The 20,255-nt window shown below is 44.0% G+C and overlaps 1 protein-coding gene and 1 long non-coding RNA gene across 5 annotated transcripts in view; one reads left to right on the top strand and one right to left on the bottom strand.

Annotated features, from left to right (window-relative positions):
• The first annotated feature begins 3,216 nt into the window (after positions 1-3,216).
• The window catches only part of zgc:158464 (uncharacterized protein LOC791139 homolog), a 127,943-nt gene continuing 110,904 nt past the window's right edge, over positions 3,217-20,255 (top strand). For all 4 annotated transcript variants that reach the window (XM_012868239.3, XM_036136009.1, XM_012868237.3 and 1 more), the window contains exon 1: positions 3,217-4,082. In XM_012868239.3, coding sequence (XP_012723693.2) covers positions 3,651-4,082 — 432 coding nt within the window. In that variant the 5' untranslated portion in view covers positions 3,217-3,650. The remainder of the gene's footprint in view (positions 4,083-20,255) is intronic.
• On the bottom strand, positions 17,554-18,324 carry LOC118562888. The gene is made up of 3 exons (XR_004930863.1): positions 17,985-18,324; positions 17,667-17,911; positions 17,554-17,596 (listed from the first exon to the last, which is right to left on the bottom strand). It is a non-coding gene; the product is annotated as an uncharacterized LOC118562888 (long non-coding RNA).

Below are 20,255 nucleotides of genomic sequence, written 5' to 3'. Positions count from 1 at the left end.
TTGCAGCTGGCGGTGGGTTTGGAGTCATTGTTCTGCTGTAAGGGGAACTTCCTACATGTTCCCAAGCCTCCCTGTCCCCGATGAAAAAAAGCGTCCCTACAACATGACGCTGCCATCACTATGTTTAATCCCTGCCACCATAGCATTTTGCATGTAGGGAACAAAGTTAAACTTTGGTCCTGACCGACCAGAGCACCAGTTTTGCTGTGGCTCCTACACAGCTTGATACTAACAGTAAATTATAGTTATTATGGCTTCCTTTCAGTAGCGGCTTTCTTTTTGACACTCTTTCATAAAGGCTGGATTTGTGGAGCACATTGCTAACAGTTGCCCTGTCAACAGATTCTTCCACCTGAGCTGTTGATCCCGGCAGCTTTTCCATAGTTATTGGCAAGCTCTTGATTGCATCTCAGATTAATGCTGTCCTTCGCCGTTGTGCCATACTGTTTCCATTTTTAGATGATGGACAGAACAGTGCTCTGTGGAATGCTCAAAGCTTTGAGCAGCTACTTTTTAACTTACAAACTTCAAGGATCTTTAATAGAACAGCTGTATTCATACTGAGGTGAAATCTCAAACAGGAAGACTGTTTATGAATTAGATGACCTATAACCTCTTAAAACTTGAGAATATTGATCCAAGCACAGGATTTTAGACACCTGAATAAGGGCTCAAAATTGTTTCTCTTCCAACATATCCTATAACATATCATTTAACAAATGTTTGATCACCTCACATTTTAGTATATATATATATATATATATATATATATATATATATATATATATATATATATATATATATATATATATATATATATATATATATATATATATATATATATATATATATATATAAATATAGATAGATAGATAGATAGATAGATAGATAGATAGATAGATAGATAGATAGATAGATAGATAGATAGATAGATAGATAGATAGATAGATAGATAGATAGATATAGATATATACATCCCTTTCTTTCCATTTCACAATTATGTGCTACTTTGTATTGGTACATTTTTGCAAGTCACTTTCTTAGCCGTTCAGTGTACCCCATTTGTTCATAATGCCTAACAGTGTACTCCCAGCTTGCTGCACACACTGAAAAGGCAATGTAAATAGCTTGTATCGTTATGAATAGCAGAGAGAATATATAGACGTCTACAACCACGGGTGTTTAATGAAACACTAGTGTAGTAGATGAAGATCACGAATCAGTCCCTGCATGTTTTCAGACGTTTCTATCTGGCTCAGGCTACTTCTGCTGATACCCTATTAACACCTCTGGTGCATTTTTTTTTAGGTTCAGCAGAATCCCTGCACAGAAATTGCACCCCAACAAACAAATGCTTGCTGCGTGGGTTCTTTGAAAGACTCCACTTGTTGCCAATGGAGGTGCTAGATTAAAGGATTTGCATTTTAAAGGGTATCAGCCACAGCAGCTGGATGAAACAGGTGAACACAATGGTAGCCGCACGGCAAAAGATCCAGAATTTGAGTCACGGCAAGTAACCTAAATGACACCATCTACAGTGTGAGACTCGATTGTAGCACATCAAATAAGGGTGAAAGCACATAGGGATGAGGCACACGGCCTTTTGTAATCTATCAACACTTTAAATGTGTGAGATTCTGATGAAGAAAATATGTTATTTGGCTTAGATGCTGTATAATTATTTGAAAATGAAAACAGAGTTGAAGGCTTTTTCTGCATGCAGCAGTAGTTGAATTTAGGACTGAAAAAAAGTAATAATGGATTTTGTGTTGATCTTCAGAGCGTGGAGTTGTCTCTCTCCGGGGCCAGCCATGGTTAAACTCTGATCTGTGCACTGTGACTTGCTCAAGGCAGTGTCTGTGGTGATATTAAAAAGAAATATTGCTTCATAAAACCCTGCTGCGCTGCAACCGTGACTTCTGCTAATGCAGACTGGCTGAAGTTTGTCTCTCGGAGAGGAAATGGGATTTTTTTTTTCTTTCTTTTGTTCATTTGTTGGCCTCTGTCAGGACAATTAGTGTCAGCAAACGAACCAGTGGTCATGTCCGCTAAAGGTATTGAAAGACACCTTGGACTGCAATGTTTACTCACGCTGATATTTCGTCTACCTCATCTGTGAATTTGCGTAATGGGCACTGTGAGGACTTCAGCATCCTCTGGGCTCGTCGTTTGTATGCGATTTGCAATTAAAACACACTGCTGCGGCCATCTGGACATGAAAGCACAAAGAATGAGCAAAGGACACGTTACCCTTGAGTCCTGTTGAAAGGGGGGGCTTTTGAAATAGGTGAAGAGCTTTTTAATACTTGCTCACAATTCTTCGCCTCAATATGCCTGAATGTAAAAAGTGAACTATATTCCTATAAGAACCATCCTTTTTAACTTTAGTCTAAATCCCATTTCATAGAGTTGTATAGATCTTACTTCTGGCTCAGAGCTTATCTGTTCTTTAAACTATTCAGTGGTTTTTGTGTCATTAATCAATAAAATATGAGTGGATTTAGAAGGGCAGCTTTTACCCCATTTCTCTAAATCTCCCAATTTAAAATAGAACAAACAAAACAATAAAAATGTATTCATTGATTTAATAAAAATAATTAATGTTTTGCCTTTACAAATAGATCTACGTGGAATTATATCAATCAAAAATACACCAGGTTTGCATCAAATTACGCATTGTAAATGTTATGATAATTATTATTGGAATGATTTATGCTGATAAATATTAATTATCAGAGATACCAAACCAAACACCTGTGAAGAATTTGAACTATCATCATTATTGTGTTACAAAATATTAAATTTGTGCATGGATTTGAAAGTGCAGCTCCTTATCTTGTGATTCCAGGTGTCTCCCTCTTTGTTTTTAAAGGTTAGAAAGCTATTCCTCTTGGCTTTTCTCCTTACTTCACCACAAAAGCATTGGGACTCCCGGCTCTTTGGGGAGGCATGGTTTGGGGGGGGGGGGGGGGTGTAAGTGGTGAAAAGGAAGCTTCAGCTAATAATTATCAATTTCCCTGTCCCAGCCTCGGTATTTATTTATTTTTTATTTATTTTTTAAATGTTTTTTGTTTTGATTCTGTTCCTGACATTCTGTTTTTTACCCTTCTGTACGGCGACCTTGAGTGTCTAGAAAGGCGCCTTTTAAATAAAATGTATTATTATTATTATTATTATTAATAAATCCGTGCGCGCAGCTGTGACTGTTCAGGGTCCACAGCAGCGAGCGCAGTTTCAGAAGTCCGGTAGGTGGCAGTGAGTGTTCTCAGGTACAGAGGACGACAGGTTGTAGGAGGCAGGGGAGACGTGCGTTCCTCTTGCACAAGAGAGCTGTTGTGTTGCGTAGTCTGGGAAAACTGACGTGGGTCGGAACCGAGCGGTCAGGGCGAACAGCTGCGTGTATGTCTGCGCGCGAGTGTGACTGGGACAGAGTTGCGCCGGGGCAGATCAGAAAAGTCCCCGCGGCTGCTCTCCGCACGCACGGCGCTCGCGCACTCTTTCCTCGCTCCGCCACGAGACCGGCGACACGCTCTGAACCCGGTCGGCTGGCCGCGCGTGACCCGAGGACCCCTCTACTTTATCCGGGCTGCGCTCGCGGCGACGTTGGAGCTGAAACTGCATTCATGACTTCAGAGCGATGAACTGGCAGCATGGCCAAGTGGTTCAAGGAGCACCTAGGATTCAAAACTGCCAAAGCACCCCCTCCGGCTCCACCAAAACCGGACTACAGACACTGTCACACCGGTGTGCCCGGAGCGCCTGGTTTCCAGCAAACGGGCACCGGGGCCACTTTCCCCAGTCCCGCACAGCCGGACATCCTCGCTGCTTACAAACTACAGAAGGAGTTGGACTTCGAAGACCCGTACACTACGGGTGGAAATATTTCTTTCGGTTCGAGCTTGAACGCCGTGGTGCCGTCGGATAACAAATATGTGTCGCCGAAGCACCGACTTATCAAGGTGGAAACTATCGAAAAGAGCAGCCCGGCTCCGGGTGGGGGTGTCACCGTCACCCAGGCGGTAGCTGTGGGGAACGTGAAGTCTCCTACTTCTTCATCTCCCTTGGAACAAGACAAGGAAAAGGTGGGGGGAAAGTTTGTTCGCTGTAACTTTTTTTTTTACTTTTTCTTTGTTTCTAGAAAACTTATTGATAGAATTGGAAGGAAACATGTTCTGTTTCTGGGGACTTTCATAAAACCGCTACCTGTCTCTTTGTAAAAGAAAAGGAAAAAGAAGAGAACATGGTGTGTGTGTGTGCGCGTGCGTGTTTTTTATTTCGAGGCGCTTGCCCAACTCCTGTTAGTCAGAAGTTACAACTGGGAGAACTTGTTATCACAGCAGCGAGTTGCGCCATCAGCCTCAGTCTAATATCCAACCTGCACCACAGGGACTGCAGTTATTTATGATACAAGTATACAAAAAAAAGAAGCTGCATTCATTTTTTTTATTAGTTGATGTGTTTAAAGTGTCAGAACTTCCTCTAAATGTTTTATTAGGAGTTCATCTATCTTGTTCATTGTCTCCACTGCTTTGAGACTTCACCACCGTTGGGCTGCGTGGCTTTATTTGTATCCTCTCTATGTGCAGAGCGCCCTTGAGCCACCTCAAACCTCCCAGCTTAGGCATCCCAACATGCCCACGGAGCGAGGTGGAAGTGGGGAGATGGTGTGCAGGCCATGGCTGTCACCTCAGGCTTTCCCACGAATCGGTTGCTCTGCATTGAGCTGGTGAAAAGCTGCTGAGATGTTCGGCATCAGCATGCTTCAAGACTTGCTGAATAACCCAGAGTGATACATCTTAGGGAAGCTGCCCTGTGTTTGCATATTGCTTATCAGCTGAGATGAAAGCCCCAGCCCTGAGAATATGCCCCCCCCCTGCAGCACTCAGATCAGACCTCGGTCACGACTATGTGCTGGCTTTTCTTTTTTTTTTTCTTGTCCCATTTACTTCCTGCTCCGTGTCAGTGTTGCGTTTGCACCTGTCCTCTGACAAGTGGCAACTTCACAGTTGGTTTTCCTTCAGCGCTTTTATTTACGTTGCGCAATGCGTGCAGCGTGCCATCAGGGTGTTGCATTAAGGAAGACTGAGATTTTAATTTTGCCACCAGTGGTTTGGTGACACAGTAAGATAAAGGGGGGTGGGGGGCATAAAACAAGAACAAAGATTAGATAAATCATATTCTGTGACGCTTTCACCCTCTTCCAACCAACATGTGCAAGTTTAATAATAATACTAATAATAATAATAATATCACATGTTTTTAAAACCATCCTTTTTTTCCCCCCACCCTGGCTGCTCAGGCTGATCGAACGGATCATGTTAACAGCAGCTTTATTGGAACCTGCTTAAGTCAGGGATCGTGTTGCTCCAGCGCTGCCAATGTGTCTCTGTCATCGTGTGCCGACACGGCCGAAGCTGACAGGCGGCTGATGGAACAATATGAGCTTGATGTTATGACGTTAAGGCCGGGGAAAAACCAGCGCTGACAGCTGGTGGGCTTTGGGTGTTTGTCGAGAGAAGGGAGGTTGAATAAATATGGTGCCGTGGCGCAAACAAGGGAAGGGGGGGTGGAAGACGCACCTAGAATGCCTCACAGAAAATAGCAAAGTCACCTGTGGTGGTGTTTCTCTGACGCCAAAATTAGTAAGACAACCCACCAAATCCTTGAATTTAAGGCTTTTAATCCCCTCAATGGCTACATGGGTATACAAATAACCATGCAGGCTTCTAGGAAGATTAGCTAAAAACAATTTGTCACTCTTTTGAGCTCAATGAAATAACGATAAATGGAGCCCCAACCCCATGCTACTTGCAAAATGGTATAATTCACCTGGACAATCACAGCTAAATTATCTTAATCGATGCAAATCCAAACTACACGTGCTTCCTTATAGGTTCCATATAGGCTAAACATTAAGTGATAATAATGACGTTATGGAGCACACCTTTATACGCTACTAAGATGTGCACACTTACTGATTGCCAGATATAGCCTGCGCCCAAAACACTGCACTCGCGTCCATCTATTGAGCTCGGCAGCTTTAACTTTGTTTGCGCCGTTGTCAGTAGCACTAGCAAAGAGGACCTCTTTCTTCATGTCCCATGCAGACAGCATCACGCTTAAACCTTGTCCCACCATCTCTGCAGTATCGGTTATAAAAAAGCACTCTGGTGTGCAGTCTCCATTCCTCATTGATGTAATGTACATTCAGACTAATGGACGGGTTGAACCAGAGATCAGATGATGCTGCAACGTATTTACCAGCACGCCTCTTCTTCCTCCACTGGCTCCACCGCCACTTCAGCGTTTGAAATTTCCTCCATTTTCTCCACCTCGCTGTTTCCTGTTTCACGCCGGATGGGGTGGAGTCACGTGACTACAGACTGTAGACGCAGCGCAGCGTCTTAAAGGGACGTGACCAGAGACTACCTGTGCACATAAAAACAACTTTTCCTTTCATTTTTTTTAAATGCCGAAAGTACAGACAAAATGACAGCTGTTATTGTCGTAAATTTCGGTGTTGGTAAATCTTCGGTTCATGGCCCAGGCCTAATCTACAGACCTCTAAACTTTGTCTGGTCTTTAGGTTGACTTGAGAACGGCGTGTAGACATCTTCACAGAATGGGCTGCCCCCAAACCGTACGTCACTGAGTGCAAAGCAGAGCGTCAGATGCTGTTGCTGTTTGCCACTGGGCTCTAAATCAGTGATGACGCAACGTCTATAGTGACGAATCCCACCTCCCTGCCTGGCAATCATTCAGACAAGTCTGGGTGTAACAGTGTCTGCATGAAGCTCAAAGCTTGGTGTAGGGGGCATCATGCTGGGGGCCAATGTTTGTCAGACAATGGGCTTAATTTCACTCAAAGAAACTCTTAATTGCCGTAGCATACGGAAACATTTTGGACTATTTCATGCTCTTCACAAAACAGTTTGGGGATCTCACCTTCCGGTTTCAGCGTCTCTGCGGACCAACACAGAAAGCGAGGTCCGTGAGCACATGAATGTACGAGTTTGGTGTGGAGGAGATGGGCTGGCGCGCACAAAGCCCTGAGACCCATCCAGGAGGCGCATCTTTGGGATGAATTAGTGCAGAAGGATAGCCAGTACGTCCTGTCTAATGTCAGAAATACTCTTTTTTTACTAAAATGGTCAATTATTCCTAAAAACACGCTTTTAAAAACTGGGAACAGCCTTCCCAGATGTGCTGAACCTGTTATAGCTGAAACAAGGCGGGCCGATTTCATGGTAAACCTATATATATCAAGATTGAGATGTCATAATATTTCAGATTACTCTGTAACGGGCAAGCGTGTCAGTACTTTTGGCGATAAAGTGCATGTTTATTTTTTCACGATCTCAAGGAGTAAAACAACTACAAGATAAATCACCGTGTTCCTTTCGTAGCGGCACAGCTTTACCCTGTAGTGAGGATTAGTTTGTGAGGGAGCTGGCTATTTTCTGTCTCACTCTGCTGGTGATGGTAATTGTTTGTAAATCCACATTAGAGGAAGTCTTCAGGTGAGGATGGATGAAAGTGTGGAAATAAAGGATCACGCTCCTTTTTTTTTTTTTTTTTTTTGGTAATAGGCACTTGTTCTAACAGTCTTTGTGGGAGGATGAGCTTTTTGCTGTTTTATTTCCTGTCCTCTGATGCTACAGATTGGTGTTAAAAGGGTATAAGTCCTCGATTTTCCTCATTAGGGTCTGCCATGTGTTTAAAATAGTCTCCCTGCTACCTTTTTTTTTTTTTTTTTTAGCTGTTATTTTTAGGACTGCGCTGATTAGTTGTCTCCTGGATGACATCAGTTCCTTCTTTTTCTTTTTTTGAGGCCTGACCTGCAGATTGAGATGTTTCTTGGTTGGAGGATACAGACAAAATTAAAAACACTGGAAAATCTTACTTTAAATGGTTTTGAATAGTTAGGAATGACGTTTTCCGTCAACCTTAATTCAGAATTTGTCCCGGTCTGATGGTTTGACGCATTTCTAGTTATTTCTGGATGGATTCTGGCACATCTGCATACAAATATCCAGCCATGTATGCTCATAAATGTCTCCGTCCATTTTCTGACTGAACAGGCTTAACTGCGACTTCTGACTGCGCAAAGAGCACACGAGTGTCTTAACAGCACTGCTTGGCAACATTGATGTTTTAATTCCCAGACTCATGAATGCTAATTCTATCACTGCTTACCTAATGCCTGAACTGCCAATAGCAGCGTCAGGGGAATTTTCTCACTCAATTTTCATTCAGCAGACTCCAGAAGAAGGAAAATCCTGATAAAGAAGTTTTCTGTTGCACTTTTTCCTAAATTTTTTTGTGTGTTTAGTTCATTAATCATGATTCCAGTGCTCTGGCCTTCCCCCCCCCCCTCCCCCCCTCAGTCTAACTTTGATGCAAATTAACTTTACTCACAGTTTAGAGTTTATAGGAAATTGTGATTTGTTTTGTTTTTAATTACGCCGAGCCCTTCATGGTAGAGTTGGCTGGGAGAGATGATCAATTATCATCCTGCCTTGAAACTAATTAAAGGCCTCATCTCCCAGCTCATCGCTCCACTCGGCGCTAAGCTAACTCCTCTCAAGGACGCCCCAAAGTGATGACGGGTTCTGTTCGACAAATGTGTAAACAGAGGCAGTTGGCTGAAGCCGACTGACAGGCCGCTGCTTCCCGGCGGAGCGCCGCACGCTATCATTGCGATCTGTTTGTTCACCTGGGACGTGTGTGTTTGGCTACCTTCAATGCTCGCAGCTCTCCTGGCTCATAGGTTTGTCTACAGAAACATGTTGGACCGGACTCCCTGACAGTCAGTGACGATCCTGGTGCATCAAGAATCCTGTCTGTTGAAAACTAGTCTGCAGGTCTTTGACAGAGTTAGGCTTGTGTAATTGCACGTTGCAGGTGTTGCTACAACAGAGGCAATAATAAAACCACTTGTTTTCGGCTGGACTGAGTTCTAGCAGCAAAGGCTGGAATGCCACAGGAAGAAACATCCCTGCTTTTGTAAATGCACACATATTTTATGCTCAGAAGGTCCATCTGACAGGCCGATCAATATGAATGCATATGTAATATGTCTGAAGCGAAGATCTTCGATTGGAAAGGTTTAAATGTTGCCGCTACCCAGTTGCAGAAATACACAGAGGCCTTCGGCGGATCTTGGTGTGATGCTTTTCCTCAACACGAACGTGCACATCCAAATATTACTCACTGGGATTTTTTTTTCTCCTGTGGCTTAATGTTTCAACAAAAAAATCTTTTAGATGAATAAGCAAATATAAAAAATATTGATCACTCTGAGCACAGTGGAATGGTAAGTAGTCCACCACCCGATGTACCATCCACCGACCTCCATTTGTCAGGAGCGGCCTGAGCAGGCTCGTCTGACAGATCCCACCGCCTTCTGTGCACGACTCGACTCCGCTCGGCATCATTTCCTCGCGTCCCGAGTGCCTTCGCTCTGCTTTTCAGGCTTGTTACTCGAGACATCAGTGGAGTTTTATGAGTGCATCCCACCGGCCTTTCACACACTTATCTTTGCCACAGCCAGGAGACATGTCAAGCACCGACGTCAATATCACCTGGTTCTGTGAGAGTGCTTCTCTTCAGGGAGCTACACAACAAAACATCATCCGTCCGTAAGGTGTTTTTTTTTTTTTTTTAGAGCGCCTCTCTTCCATGCAGTCACCTACATACAGTGCCCCAGAAAAGTTGTCATACCGTTGAACATTGAAACGTGTTTTATTTGGATTTTATGTGATAGGCCATGCATGACTGCCGAGTGGAAGGAGAAATGATAAAACTCTGGAAACTATCACGTCCATTCAGCCCCCAGGACTGAGAATTTGTTGTAACCAGCTTTTGCTGTGAAGACAGCTGTAAGTGTTTTGTAGCATTTCTCTACCAGCTTTTTACATCTACAGACTGAACTTTGCATCTATTTCATTTTTTATTTTTTTCGCAAAATGGCTCCAGTTCAGTAGGAATAGATGGAGAGCCTCTGATCATCTGTTTTTGAGCCTCATCACAGTGAGTGGGATTCATGTCTGGATTTTGTGCCACCCTACAGCAAAGGGATGTTTCTCTCTAAACCAGTCCACCGCTGCTCTGGCTGCATGTTCAAGTGCCTGGTGAAGAAGAGCATCCCCACAGCATGACACTGCCACCACCATGTTTTTCATGTCAGCTGTCAGCAGCATGCCACTGATCCATAAAGAGCAGATTTGTAGAAGAGATGACAGATAATTGCTCTCTCAGCATATTCTCCCAAATGAGTTGAATGCTGGAGCCCTGCAGCTCCTCCACAGTTATCTGGATGTTTTTCTTAGAAACCCTTTCTGTTGCCAGAATAGTGCACTGCAAAAACAGACCTTTAAAATAAGTAAAATGTTCTTAAAATTTGAGTTTTTGTCCTTGAATTGAGCAGGTAAATAATATTATCTGCCAATGGATTGAGTATTTTGAACCCTAAAATAAGATAGACATCCTGCACTTGAAATAAGACGATGGAGATGAGTTGTTCCTATTTTAAGTGCAAAAATCTTATTCTGTTGGCAGACCATGTTATTTACCTGCTCAAATCAAGGACAGATGCACTCATTTTAGGAAAATTGTGCTTATTTTTAGTTCAGTTTTTGCAGTGTGAGTTTAGATGAACAGTTATGTCTTGGTAGGTTCGGAGCTCAGTCAATCTATTGCCGCTTTCATATGATAGATTGAACAGTTCTCAATTAGATGTTAAAATAAATGGATATTGTTTTAGAACCCAGTTTTAAACTTCCTAACACCGTTGAGGGCCAGGGGTACTAAAGTATGCTACACTGTTTTGCCTTGTGCTTAAGGATGCATAGCCTGTGATATTGTGTGCTACCTTATGTTTGTCTCTCACATAAAATTTAAGTAAAATTTGTTGAAGTTTTAGGAATGTGGGAAGGTTCAAGGGGCGGGAATGCTTTTGTCAGGCGCCATATCCGTAGGTAACTGGTTACATTAAAAGGGTTGGAAGGGGTCATGTCTTATTACCACCCGGCTTCATTTTCAAAACAGTTTCAGCAGCAATCATGATGTTTAATTAGGCAAAGCTGATTAAGTAAAACGCTGTGAGAACCTACAGTAGCAGCTGAAATGGAAAAGTAATGTTTCCAAGTCATTTTCAGCGCTTTGACAGCTTTAAGCGCAGGTTGAAATAATCAACAGATTTGTGTGAAAGCTGTGTTTTGCATGTTTTTGGACCTTGCAGCTGTTGTTTTCCATAATCAGCATGAGACACATTGTGACTCACATCTTTTAAGCAACAAGTAATTATTCTAATAATTAAAATCCCTTAGAGTAAAAGTGTGTGGCGGTGTCTGCTAGAGCTCAGTGTTGTAGCATTTAGACAGAGGTGTTGTGGAACGGTGTGTTTTGCACAGCTCTAGGAATCATTTGCATCTTGACTCTCCAGTCACAGGAGCATCAAAGAATGCTGTGCATTTCCTGAACTATCTCAAACATCTAAAGTGTTTTCTGACTCTCATCCTGATCAGGTTCCATGGCAAGCATATCATGTGTTCAAAGTCCTTCCTCTGCGTTGCCGTCAATGACAAAAGAGCGTTTCCCATGCATTCCTGACTGTTAAGGGAATTTCAAAAGTAAGCAAAGGATGATTCTCAACCACACCAGCTTCCTATGTATTTCCCCATTGAAGAGGTCGTTCAATGACAAAGATGGAGCAGAATCTGAGCACAGAAACTTATGGTTATGGCAATTATGGCAATGAAATCCTGTGTAGTAAATGAGCACACCAAGCAGTCATGGTTGTGATTTTTACTGGCAACCACCAGCAAAGTTACAGCTCATGGAAATGGTGGCCTTTAGCCATTGTTTGCTTGTTTTCTTTCCTCTCTCCATCTGCAAGCCTTCTATCCAGTTTAAAGAGTCCCAGTGGAGTCTGCCTGTGTGCGTGTTGCTCGGTTTTCTTTTTCTAACTTTGGGCCCGAACATCAGTCACATGACTCCACCAGGTCACAATTAGCCCTCAGACTGGTGCTGCAGCTCTGGCCGCTGGGGAGTTGTAGACACATGGCTCTGTTTTGTTTAATGACAGTGTGTGCAGCTGAGTCTAGAACGAGGGAGCCCTGGTCTGCAGGCAGATCGTCTCCCACAGATTAAAGAGAAATGCTTACGCTTGCTTGCCATTTGAGATCCAATGAAGGGATCTGCAAGAAGCTCTGCCCCCTTTTTGAGCCCAAAAAAACTAAGCTGTAAGTAAATAGGTCTGTTTCGTCCAGAGTGTGCTGTGATGTTGAGGCCGTGCAGATAGCTGCTGGTTGGCCATTTCGTCTTCTGATTAAAGACAGGTCACTGTTTTTTTTCACTCTGTAGGAGGCAGTCAGACTTCTGTGTTTCAGAAACGTCTGGCCTAAGAGCTGAATAAGAAGTGAACCACCTTCACACAGCAAGATTGGGATTAACTAGAATATGTGTGGATGTGGCTGTGCATTTATTTTACACATTGTAATGCTTTAATTTGAGAATTTCTACTCTTTTTGTCAGATAATGTTAAGATTTTAGTATGAGCAGAGGCTGGAAACCACTATCTGCCATTGTTTGGTATTATTTGGTTGCTCTAGGATTAAGGAAGTGCTCCTTTCCTGACAGGAAGTGTTTACAACTTGGTGACATTCCCTTTTTTTAGCTTGACAAGTCTGTGCTCGCCCCTTTTGTGTTGGCTGGATTTTCAGGTTGACGCTTGAATGCTGAAATAAAAGGAAAGTTAATGCTCCCGGCTGTTTTGATTTGTGGCATCCGGTGTGAGAAACGGCGACAGTTGGTGACACTCTGAGGACTCGTCCCTCAGCACGCTTTGTTTATCTCCTCGCTCGCCTTTCACTGTCCTGTAGTGTCCAGAGTGCTGGGCGGCCGGCCACGTAGCAACGGCAGCGCTGTGGGGCTCCACCCTGCTCCCGCGGCCTTTTCGGCGTGGACGCAACGTGGAGAGACCTCATTGGATCGTTGCCACAGAGGTTATCTGAGGCCGTATAGAATCATGAAACCTCCTGCTTTGTTTACGGACACACTGCGGCTTCTTTCCCTCCCGCCTCTGAGAAGAGCGACCAAAATCAAAGCTTCGCTCCCAGTGGACCTCACCATGTTGTTCCTCACAGTTCTGCTGTTCTAATCATGTCAGCTTGTCTCCTATGGAAGATAAACGGTTGTGTTGTTTGTGGTGGTACATTGTTATGGAAGCATCACATGGGTATGAATGATGAAAATATTTAGCTTTTGCAAAGATTTTAATCATTTTTTTTCAATGTAAACTTATTTTTTCCTAATACATTATTTGGATGGCTTCTTCACCATATGACTGATGCATTAAATCAACTCAGAAAATGTGTGATGTAGTATTTGTGTGCAACAATATGTGTTGCTAAGATGACCCGCCTGTTATTTTTTTATAGTTCTCTGACCGTTTCATGGTCTAAAGTAGAGTTTAAACGTAATTAAGTCTTTGGGAACTCCTATAGTAGTGATTGTCATAATACTTTACAATAAGGTACACTAACGTTGATTAACTACTACAGAACACATTGGGAACTTATCAAGAACTCATGATCGTTTTCTTGCTTCAGTTGTGATGCACACATTCTCACTGGTCACTTTATTAGTTACATTTGTACACAATGCTTAATGCAAACAGTGAACAATCGGCCAATCAAATCACAGCAACTCAGTAGCATTTAGACACCTAGAGGTAGTGAATTGCTGAAATTCACAACCCAGAATCAGAAAGAGGCAGGAGAGTTTGTTGACTTTGAACATGGCATGGTTGTTGGTTCCAGAAAGACCGGCCGAGTCCAGAAAACTGACGATCTAAAGGGATTTTCACACACAACCTCACACAGATCTCTTAGGTTTACTCAGAATAGTCTGAAAAAGAGGAATTCTCCAGCAAGCTGCAGCTGTGTAGAAATGCCTTGTTAGAATGTCCAGACTAATTTGAAAATGATAGAAAAATAACATTCATTTAAAGGTAGAGTTGGCAATTTTTCCGGAAATGCAAATAATGCGCAAGACTGTCTTACCTCGCTTTTCCGCTCCTCAGGTGCATTGCGTGGAAAAATCTCTCAAATCCACTCTGGTCTTATTTCGTTCTACTGAGGCCTTCCTCTTCTCATAAACTTTCTTGCGGTTTGCGTCGTGCAATTCTTAGCCATGTTCAAAGTATACGGTGAGAGCAGTGGAGCTACAGTGAAGGGCTAACACTGAAGCTAACTGGATACATAAACACTAGAAGTGCGCATGCGCAGCCAGCAAGCGGAAACTAACAAGGAGCACGCCCATTGGTGTTACGGGTGCGTCAGAATGATTGTCATGTGGGAGAGCTAATAGATGAGGTGATACACCTGGAACTCGAGGGACAGAAGGGGGCGTGGGCAGGTTGAGACATGAAGACTTCTGATTGGTTCTTTCAGTTCGGATTGAACGGCAGAGATTGGTCAGGATTGGTTGAGTTTTTACAGGCCTGCATCTCTCACAGATACCTTAATTATTTAACCTCTTTTTATGAATACTTAATGTTTTGACCACTGTCTGGATGTGAGGACCATATCAGCCAGTATGACAAAAAAAATTACCAACTATAGCTTTAATCAAAAACCAATAGCAACAAGGGTATTGCAGAATGACATTTCTGAACGCACAAGACGGCAAACGTTGAAGTAGATCAACTACCGACATATAACTCCACACCTTGTGCCATTCCCTTTAGCTAAGAACCGAAATCTGAGGCTACAATTTACACAGGTTCAGTAAATTTGGACAAAATCAGATTGCCTCGTTCAATGGGTCTTGGTTTCAGGTGGAACATTCAGATGGTAGAGTCAGAATTTGTTATATGGAATATAAAAAAACATGGATCCATCGTACACATCGCTGCAGTGTGTTTTTAGGTTGGGGGGTGCTTCTGAATGCTGTATGTCAGCATGCAGTTTTCCTAATATTCTTTTCAGCCCGCTGCGGTTCTCTTAAATAAATATAACAAAAAAATGTTTTTCCTCATGACTTTGACCAGAGTGAAGAGTGAAATCGGTGCAGTCTCACTAAGAACAAATCACCCGTGCCCACGTGCGGAGGATTACTATATTTTATAAAATTCCAGCTCTCCACCGTGACACCTGAATTATTTTTCCACTCTTGAGCCGCACCACTTACTGTACGTGGAAAACACTGCCAATAAATCTATCACACAGGGACGGGGACAGAGAAAGGAAATTGGATTTTGCCAAGCGTGTCGTCAAGTACTTAATCTGGAATATCTGTCGCATATTAAGAGGACCTTCATTGGGTGAAACCCATGGGCTGCTCTTTTCTCTCCACTGGAGGTCTAAAGTGGCCATGCGGATTTTGTTTCCATGAATGATGTCCGCTGGGACGAGTGGAGGTGCTTTTTGTGCCTCGCTGCCTTGGGTGCTTTAACAAAAGATGCATTCGTTCTTCAGGAGACGTGAGCAGGCAGAATAGGAATTTATCACGAGGGAGGGAGCGCTTTAAAAGGGTGAAAGCCAAAGTATTTTATACTGCATATTTTCTGTTAGACGTAAAGGAGAGGAGAGTTGCCTTGTCAGCTGTTTGTTTAAGGCCTTCTGTTAATTTAATTAGTTCCACAAAGAAGACATTTTCTGACTTTATGACAAGAGAAAATCATATTGATGGAAGTACCGTGGGTATAGTTTTGTTGACGGTGTCAACCTGCTTTTATTTCAGGAGTTAAACGTAAAAAATAAACTGCTATTATAAATAATACACCTATCCTTCATTGACAGAGTTGCTTTGAATATAAAAAGACATAAATGATTTACATGGTCATCTTAAATTTTTTTTTTCTTTGCATGTGTTTGCCGACAGGTCTATAGGGAAATCATGGTTGAAATAGTTTATTTTGATAAATGGACTGTACTTGTATAGCACTTTTCCAGTGATTCTGACCACTCAAAGTGCATTTAATGAAAGTATAAGGTATTTCAGAATTTACCCTGCAGGCAATTGTTTAGAGTATATGAAGGGTCAGTTTGTTGGCTTTATTTTAAATTAGTTTTAGAAATGCACCGTTCTTTTAATCTCTTGATATTGTCATATGTGAGCCTTTTATCTTTGTTAATGTCTTTGATTGGTGTTGCGCTATTGAGTGAAGCAAACTCATTAAAACCGGTACAACATAAAAACATTATCTCGATAAGTTTGTGCGTTTCTTTATGTTTAGAGAGGAACCATTCAATCAAAATTTATTGGTTTTCTGCTTGATCAGCTCTGACTGAGAGACTAAGAACTTCTGTTTCCATTCTATAAACACAACAACATATAACTTACACATGATTTGATGCATAAATGAGAATCTTATAAATCATTTACTAGGAGCTGGATTTAAAATGGCTATTATATAATCTGCTGCACTTTTGCTTTTTTTTTTTTTTTTTTTGTCTTATGGTCATTACACATAAAAGTCATGTGTAATCAGTGGGCCAGATTTTAATGATAAGTATATGTTGGTTAAATCCTGGAGGCGCATGATCAGGTTATCTGTGATATTTGTGTAAAAGTACAACATAATGTCTTTTTATGGGACTGTGACTCATTGGCCTATTTACCCGGAGAGGCTTTTCAAAATGACATTGTGCATGTTTTGAACCTTTTTACTAGTTTAAAGTTGGCTTTTATACCAACAGGTTGGCCGCAGTTTTCCAACAAAGAATCATGAAACCTTAAGTAGATTCTGACATTGTGTCACAAAAGGATGAGGAGGCTCAGGTCATCTCTGAGCTGCGTTTTAACATGCTTTAGGCCAGATGACCAAATGAATTAAGTGAAACAATTTACTTATTAATAAGTACTGTGGACACTAAAATCAGTTCATACAGTGTGTTTTTCTGGGCCTCCATGATTAAGTTGTTTTTATAGTGAGAACAGGGACTTGGTACTAAATGAACACTAGTTTACCTGTGCAGCAGAAAGTAAACATTTTAAGCTTTTTTTTTTTTTGTTAGTGCGTTAAAAAGGAGAGAAGAGGGAAGACAGCTGTCATGACTACAATAGAAAATGACAAGCGGCTTCTATTTTTAACCCTCTGGAAGCCTCCCTTAACTTCCTGAGTTTCTGGAAGGTCTCCGCGACTGCCTGCGGGCACGCGAGTCTTAATTTGGACTGATTAAAGCTCTGAACAGCGACAACTAACACAATCCATCCTCCTCTGTTAATAACTGATGCCTTGTCAAAACCTTTTCTCTTGTGTGCATTTGTGCAGCTTAGGCACAAATAAGCTCAACTTACACACGTCTGTAGGAGTGTATGATGACTCTGGCTCCACGTGGAACTAAAGGCTCCTTAAAGGATTTGAAATGCACAGTGGTGTGTAGCATGCTTTTGTTTTTTTTTTCTTCTTTTACTGTCATGTTTGCCTTGAGATGTCGGGCCCACATGCAGAAAACACACTCGAAAACACAGGTCAGAATTCAAGGATTTATTAATAACTCGGGAGCACACGGAGCGCAGCGCTAGTCTGCGGGGCGGGGGACGATGGTGGCTCGAACTTATCCCGGGACCAAGGGACCAGACCAGTCTAGGAGGTAAGGGATATGTGATTAACAGAAGGTAAGAAACGGGAGATAAAGCTATAAACGTAAGCTTACCACGAGGATTGGTTAACCGAGCGGGGAGACGGTAAGGAGGACTCAGCTGGATTGTCTTGAGCAGGCGTTCGGGTCGACGGAGAGCGGGGCGAGGGGGTCCGAGCAGCAACGAGGGCGTCCAGGGATCCAGAGCAGCGAGAGGAACCGGAGAGAGAGTTGGTGTGACTCGCGTCCAGAGCTGAGGTACGTCTGGTCGAGCCGAGGAACTCTAGAGTCATTCGGGGTTCACGTAGACACAGGGAAACCTTGAGAGAGAGCAAACGAAGGATTAGTCTCTGGGAACAAGAGTGGGCTAGAGGTCGAGGCTGTCACGCATACCGCAACGAAAACACTCTGGCGTCCTCTCGCTGTTCGGACGCAGTTCTTATAGAACGCTCAGATGCTGCTGAACGAGCTGCAGGTGTGCGCACTCCGCCCACCGTCCAACCACGAACACCTGTGAAGGAGCAGAGGTAACGGAGCTGGCAGCAAGCTGCACAGCCCTGCCAGCTGAGTCCTGACACCACCCCCCCCTCAAGGGTCGCCACCTGGCGGCCCAGAGGAGGAAGTGGAGGGACGAGAGGAGACGAACGCCTCGATGAGAGACTGGTCAGGGATGGAAGAACCAGCGAGCCAAGAGCGCTCCTCAGGACCGCAACCTACCCAGTCGACGAGGTACTGGAACCCCTTACCTCGCCGACGGGAGGCCACAATCCGCTGGACCTGTCGTCCTGTCTGTTAGATGGCTTGCTCTGAGCACACACGGGACAGGAGAGAACAAAAGTCTTAACATCTTGAGACCAGGTGGGCCACCAAAAGTGGCGAGAGATGAGGGTGCGGGTTCGGTAAACACCAGGATGGGCAGAGAATTTCTCAGAGTGCGCCCACTGGAGCACACGGGAACGAACCGAGGCTGGGACATAGTTCCGGCCGGGTGGTCCAGTACCTGGGTCGGGGTCTGACTGCAGTGCCTGAGCGATCAAATCCTGAATCTCCCACTGGAGGGCTCCAAACACACAGGATGAAGGGAGAATGGTGGCTGGACTCTCGTCCGAGTCAGGGGGAGAGTAAAGGCGGGACAAAGCATCAGGCTTCTGGTTCTTCGACCCGGGGCGAAACGTGATGGACAAATTAAAACGGGAAAAAAAAAGGGACCAGCGGGCCTGCCTGGGATTTAACCTCTTCGCTGTCTGGATATAGGCCAAGTTCTTGTGATCGGTCCAGATAAGGACAGGCTGCTCGGACCCCTCAAGCCAGTGTCGCCATTCCTCCAAGGCGAGCTTGATGGCGAGCAGCTCTCTATCTCCCACATCATAATTGCGTTCGGCCGGTGTCAGGCGCCGGGAAAAAAAGGCGCAGGGGTGAAGCTTCTGGTCAGACTGTGAGTTTTGGGAGAGAATGGCTCCAACCCCTGTATCCGAAGCATCAATCTCCACCACAAACTGTCTACTGGGGTCTGGGTGAATGAGGATGGGCGCCTGGGAGAACCTCTTCTTTAGGTCAATGAACGCAGAGTCAGCTTCAGGGCTCCACAAGAAAGAGGACTTGGTGGACGTGAGTGCGTGGAGAGGAGCGGCGATCTGGCTGTATCCTCTAATGAACCTTCGATAGAAGTTAGCGAAACCAAGGAAACGTTGCAGCTGTTTCCTGGTCTCGGGAACCGGCCAGTCGAGAACTGCCTTAATCTTGTCTGGGTCTGAGCGAACTTGTCCTCCCTCCAGGATGAGCCCGAGAAATGATACTGAGGACTTGTGAAACTCACATTTCTCCGCCTTCACGAATAGCTTGTTCTCTAACAGGCGTTGGAGGACTTGTCGAACATGGTCTTGATGCTCTGAGTGATTGCGGGAGTATATGAGGATGTCGTCTAGATACACGAAGACAAATACGTTAAGGAAGTCCCGGAGGACATCATTGACCAAAGCCTGAAAGACAGCTGGGGCATTGCATAAACCGAAGGGCATAACCCGGTACTCGAAGTGTCCCAGGGGGGTCTTGAAGGCAGTTTTCCACTCGTCCCCCCGACGGATCCGCACCAAGTGGTAAGCATTACGGAGATCTAGTTTGGTAAAGACCTTAGCTGACTGGACCGGTTCTAGGGCGGAGGAGAGTAGTGGAAGAGGGTATTTGTTTTTAACGGTAATTGCGTTTAGACCCCGATAATCGATGCACGGACGCAGAGAGCCGTCCTTCTTAGACACGAAGAAAAAGCCTGCCCCTACCGGGGAAGACGAGGCTCGAATAAGACCTGCCGCTAAGGATTCCTTTACGTACTTCTCAAGGGCCTGACGCTCAGCCATAGAAATGTTGTAAAGGCGGCTAACCGGCAACGGGGCACCCGGCAGAAGATCGATTGCGCAGTCATAAGGCCTGTGCGGCGGCAAGGAGCAGGCTTGGGATTTGCTAAAGACCTGTCTTAGGTCATGGTAGCACTCGGGTACTAGCTCCACTAGTTCCGGATCCGCCGGAACGGAGGACTGCGAAACGGTTTGACAGGGAGGAACTGCTGACTGTAAACAGGCAGCATGGCAACCTGTGGACCAGGACTCTACCCGATGGTCCACCCAATTAATGTGCGGATTATGTCGCTGTAACCAAGGAACTCCTAGC

Source organism: Fundulus heteroclitus, chromosome 4, assembly GCF_011125445.2.
Source record: "Fundulus heteroclitus isolate FHET01 chromosome 4, MU-UCD_Fhet_4.1, whole genome shotgun sequence".
Lineage (NCBI taxonomy): Eukaryota > Metazoa > Chordata > Actinopteri > Cyprinodontiformes > Fundulidae > Fundulus > Fundulus heteroclitus.
Note: the sequence above shows the minus strand (reverse complement) of the source record. Positions and strands in the feature narration are given on the sequence as shown.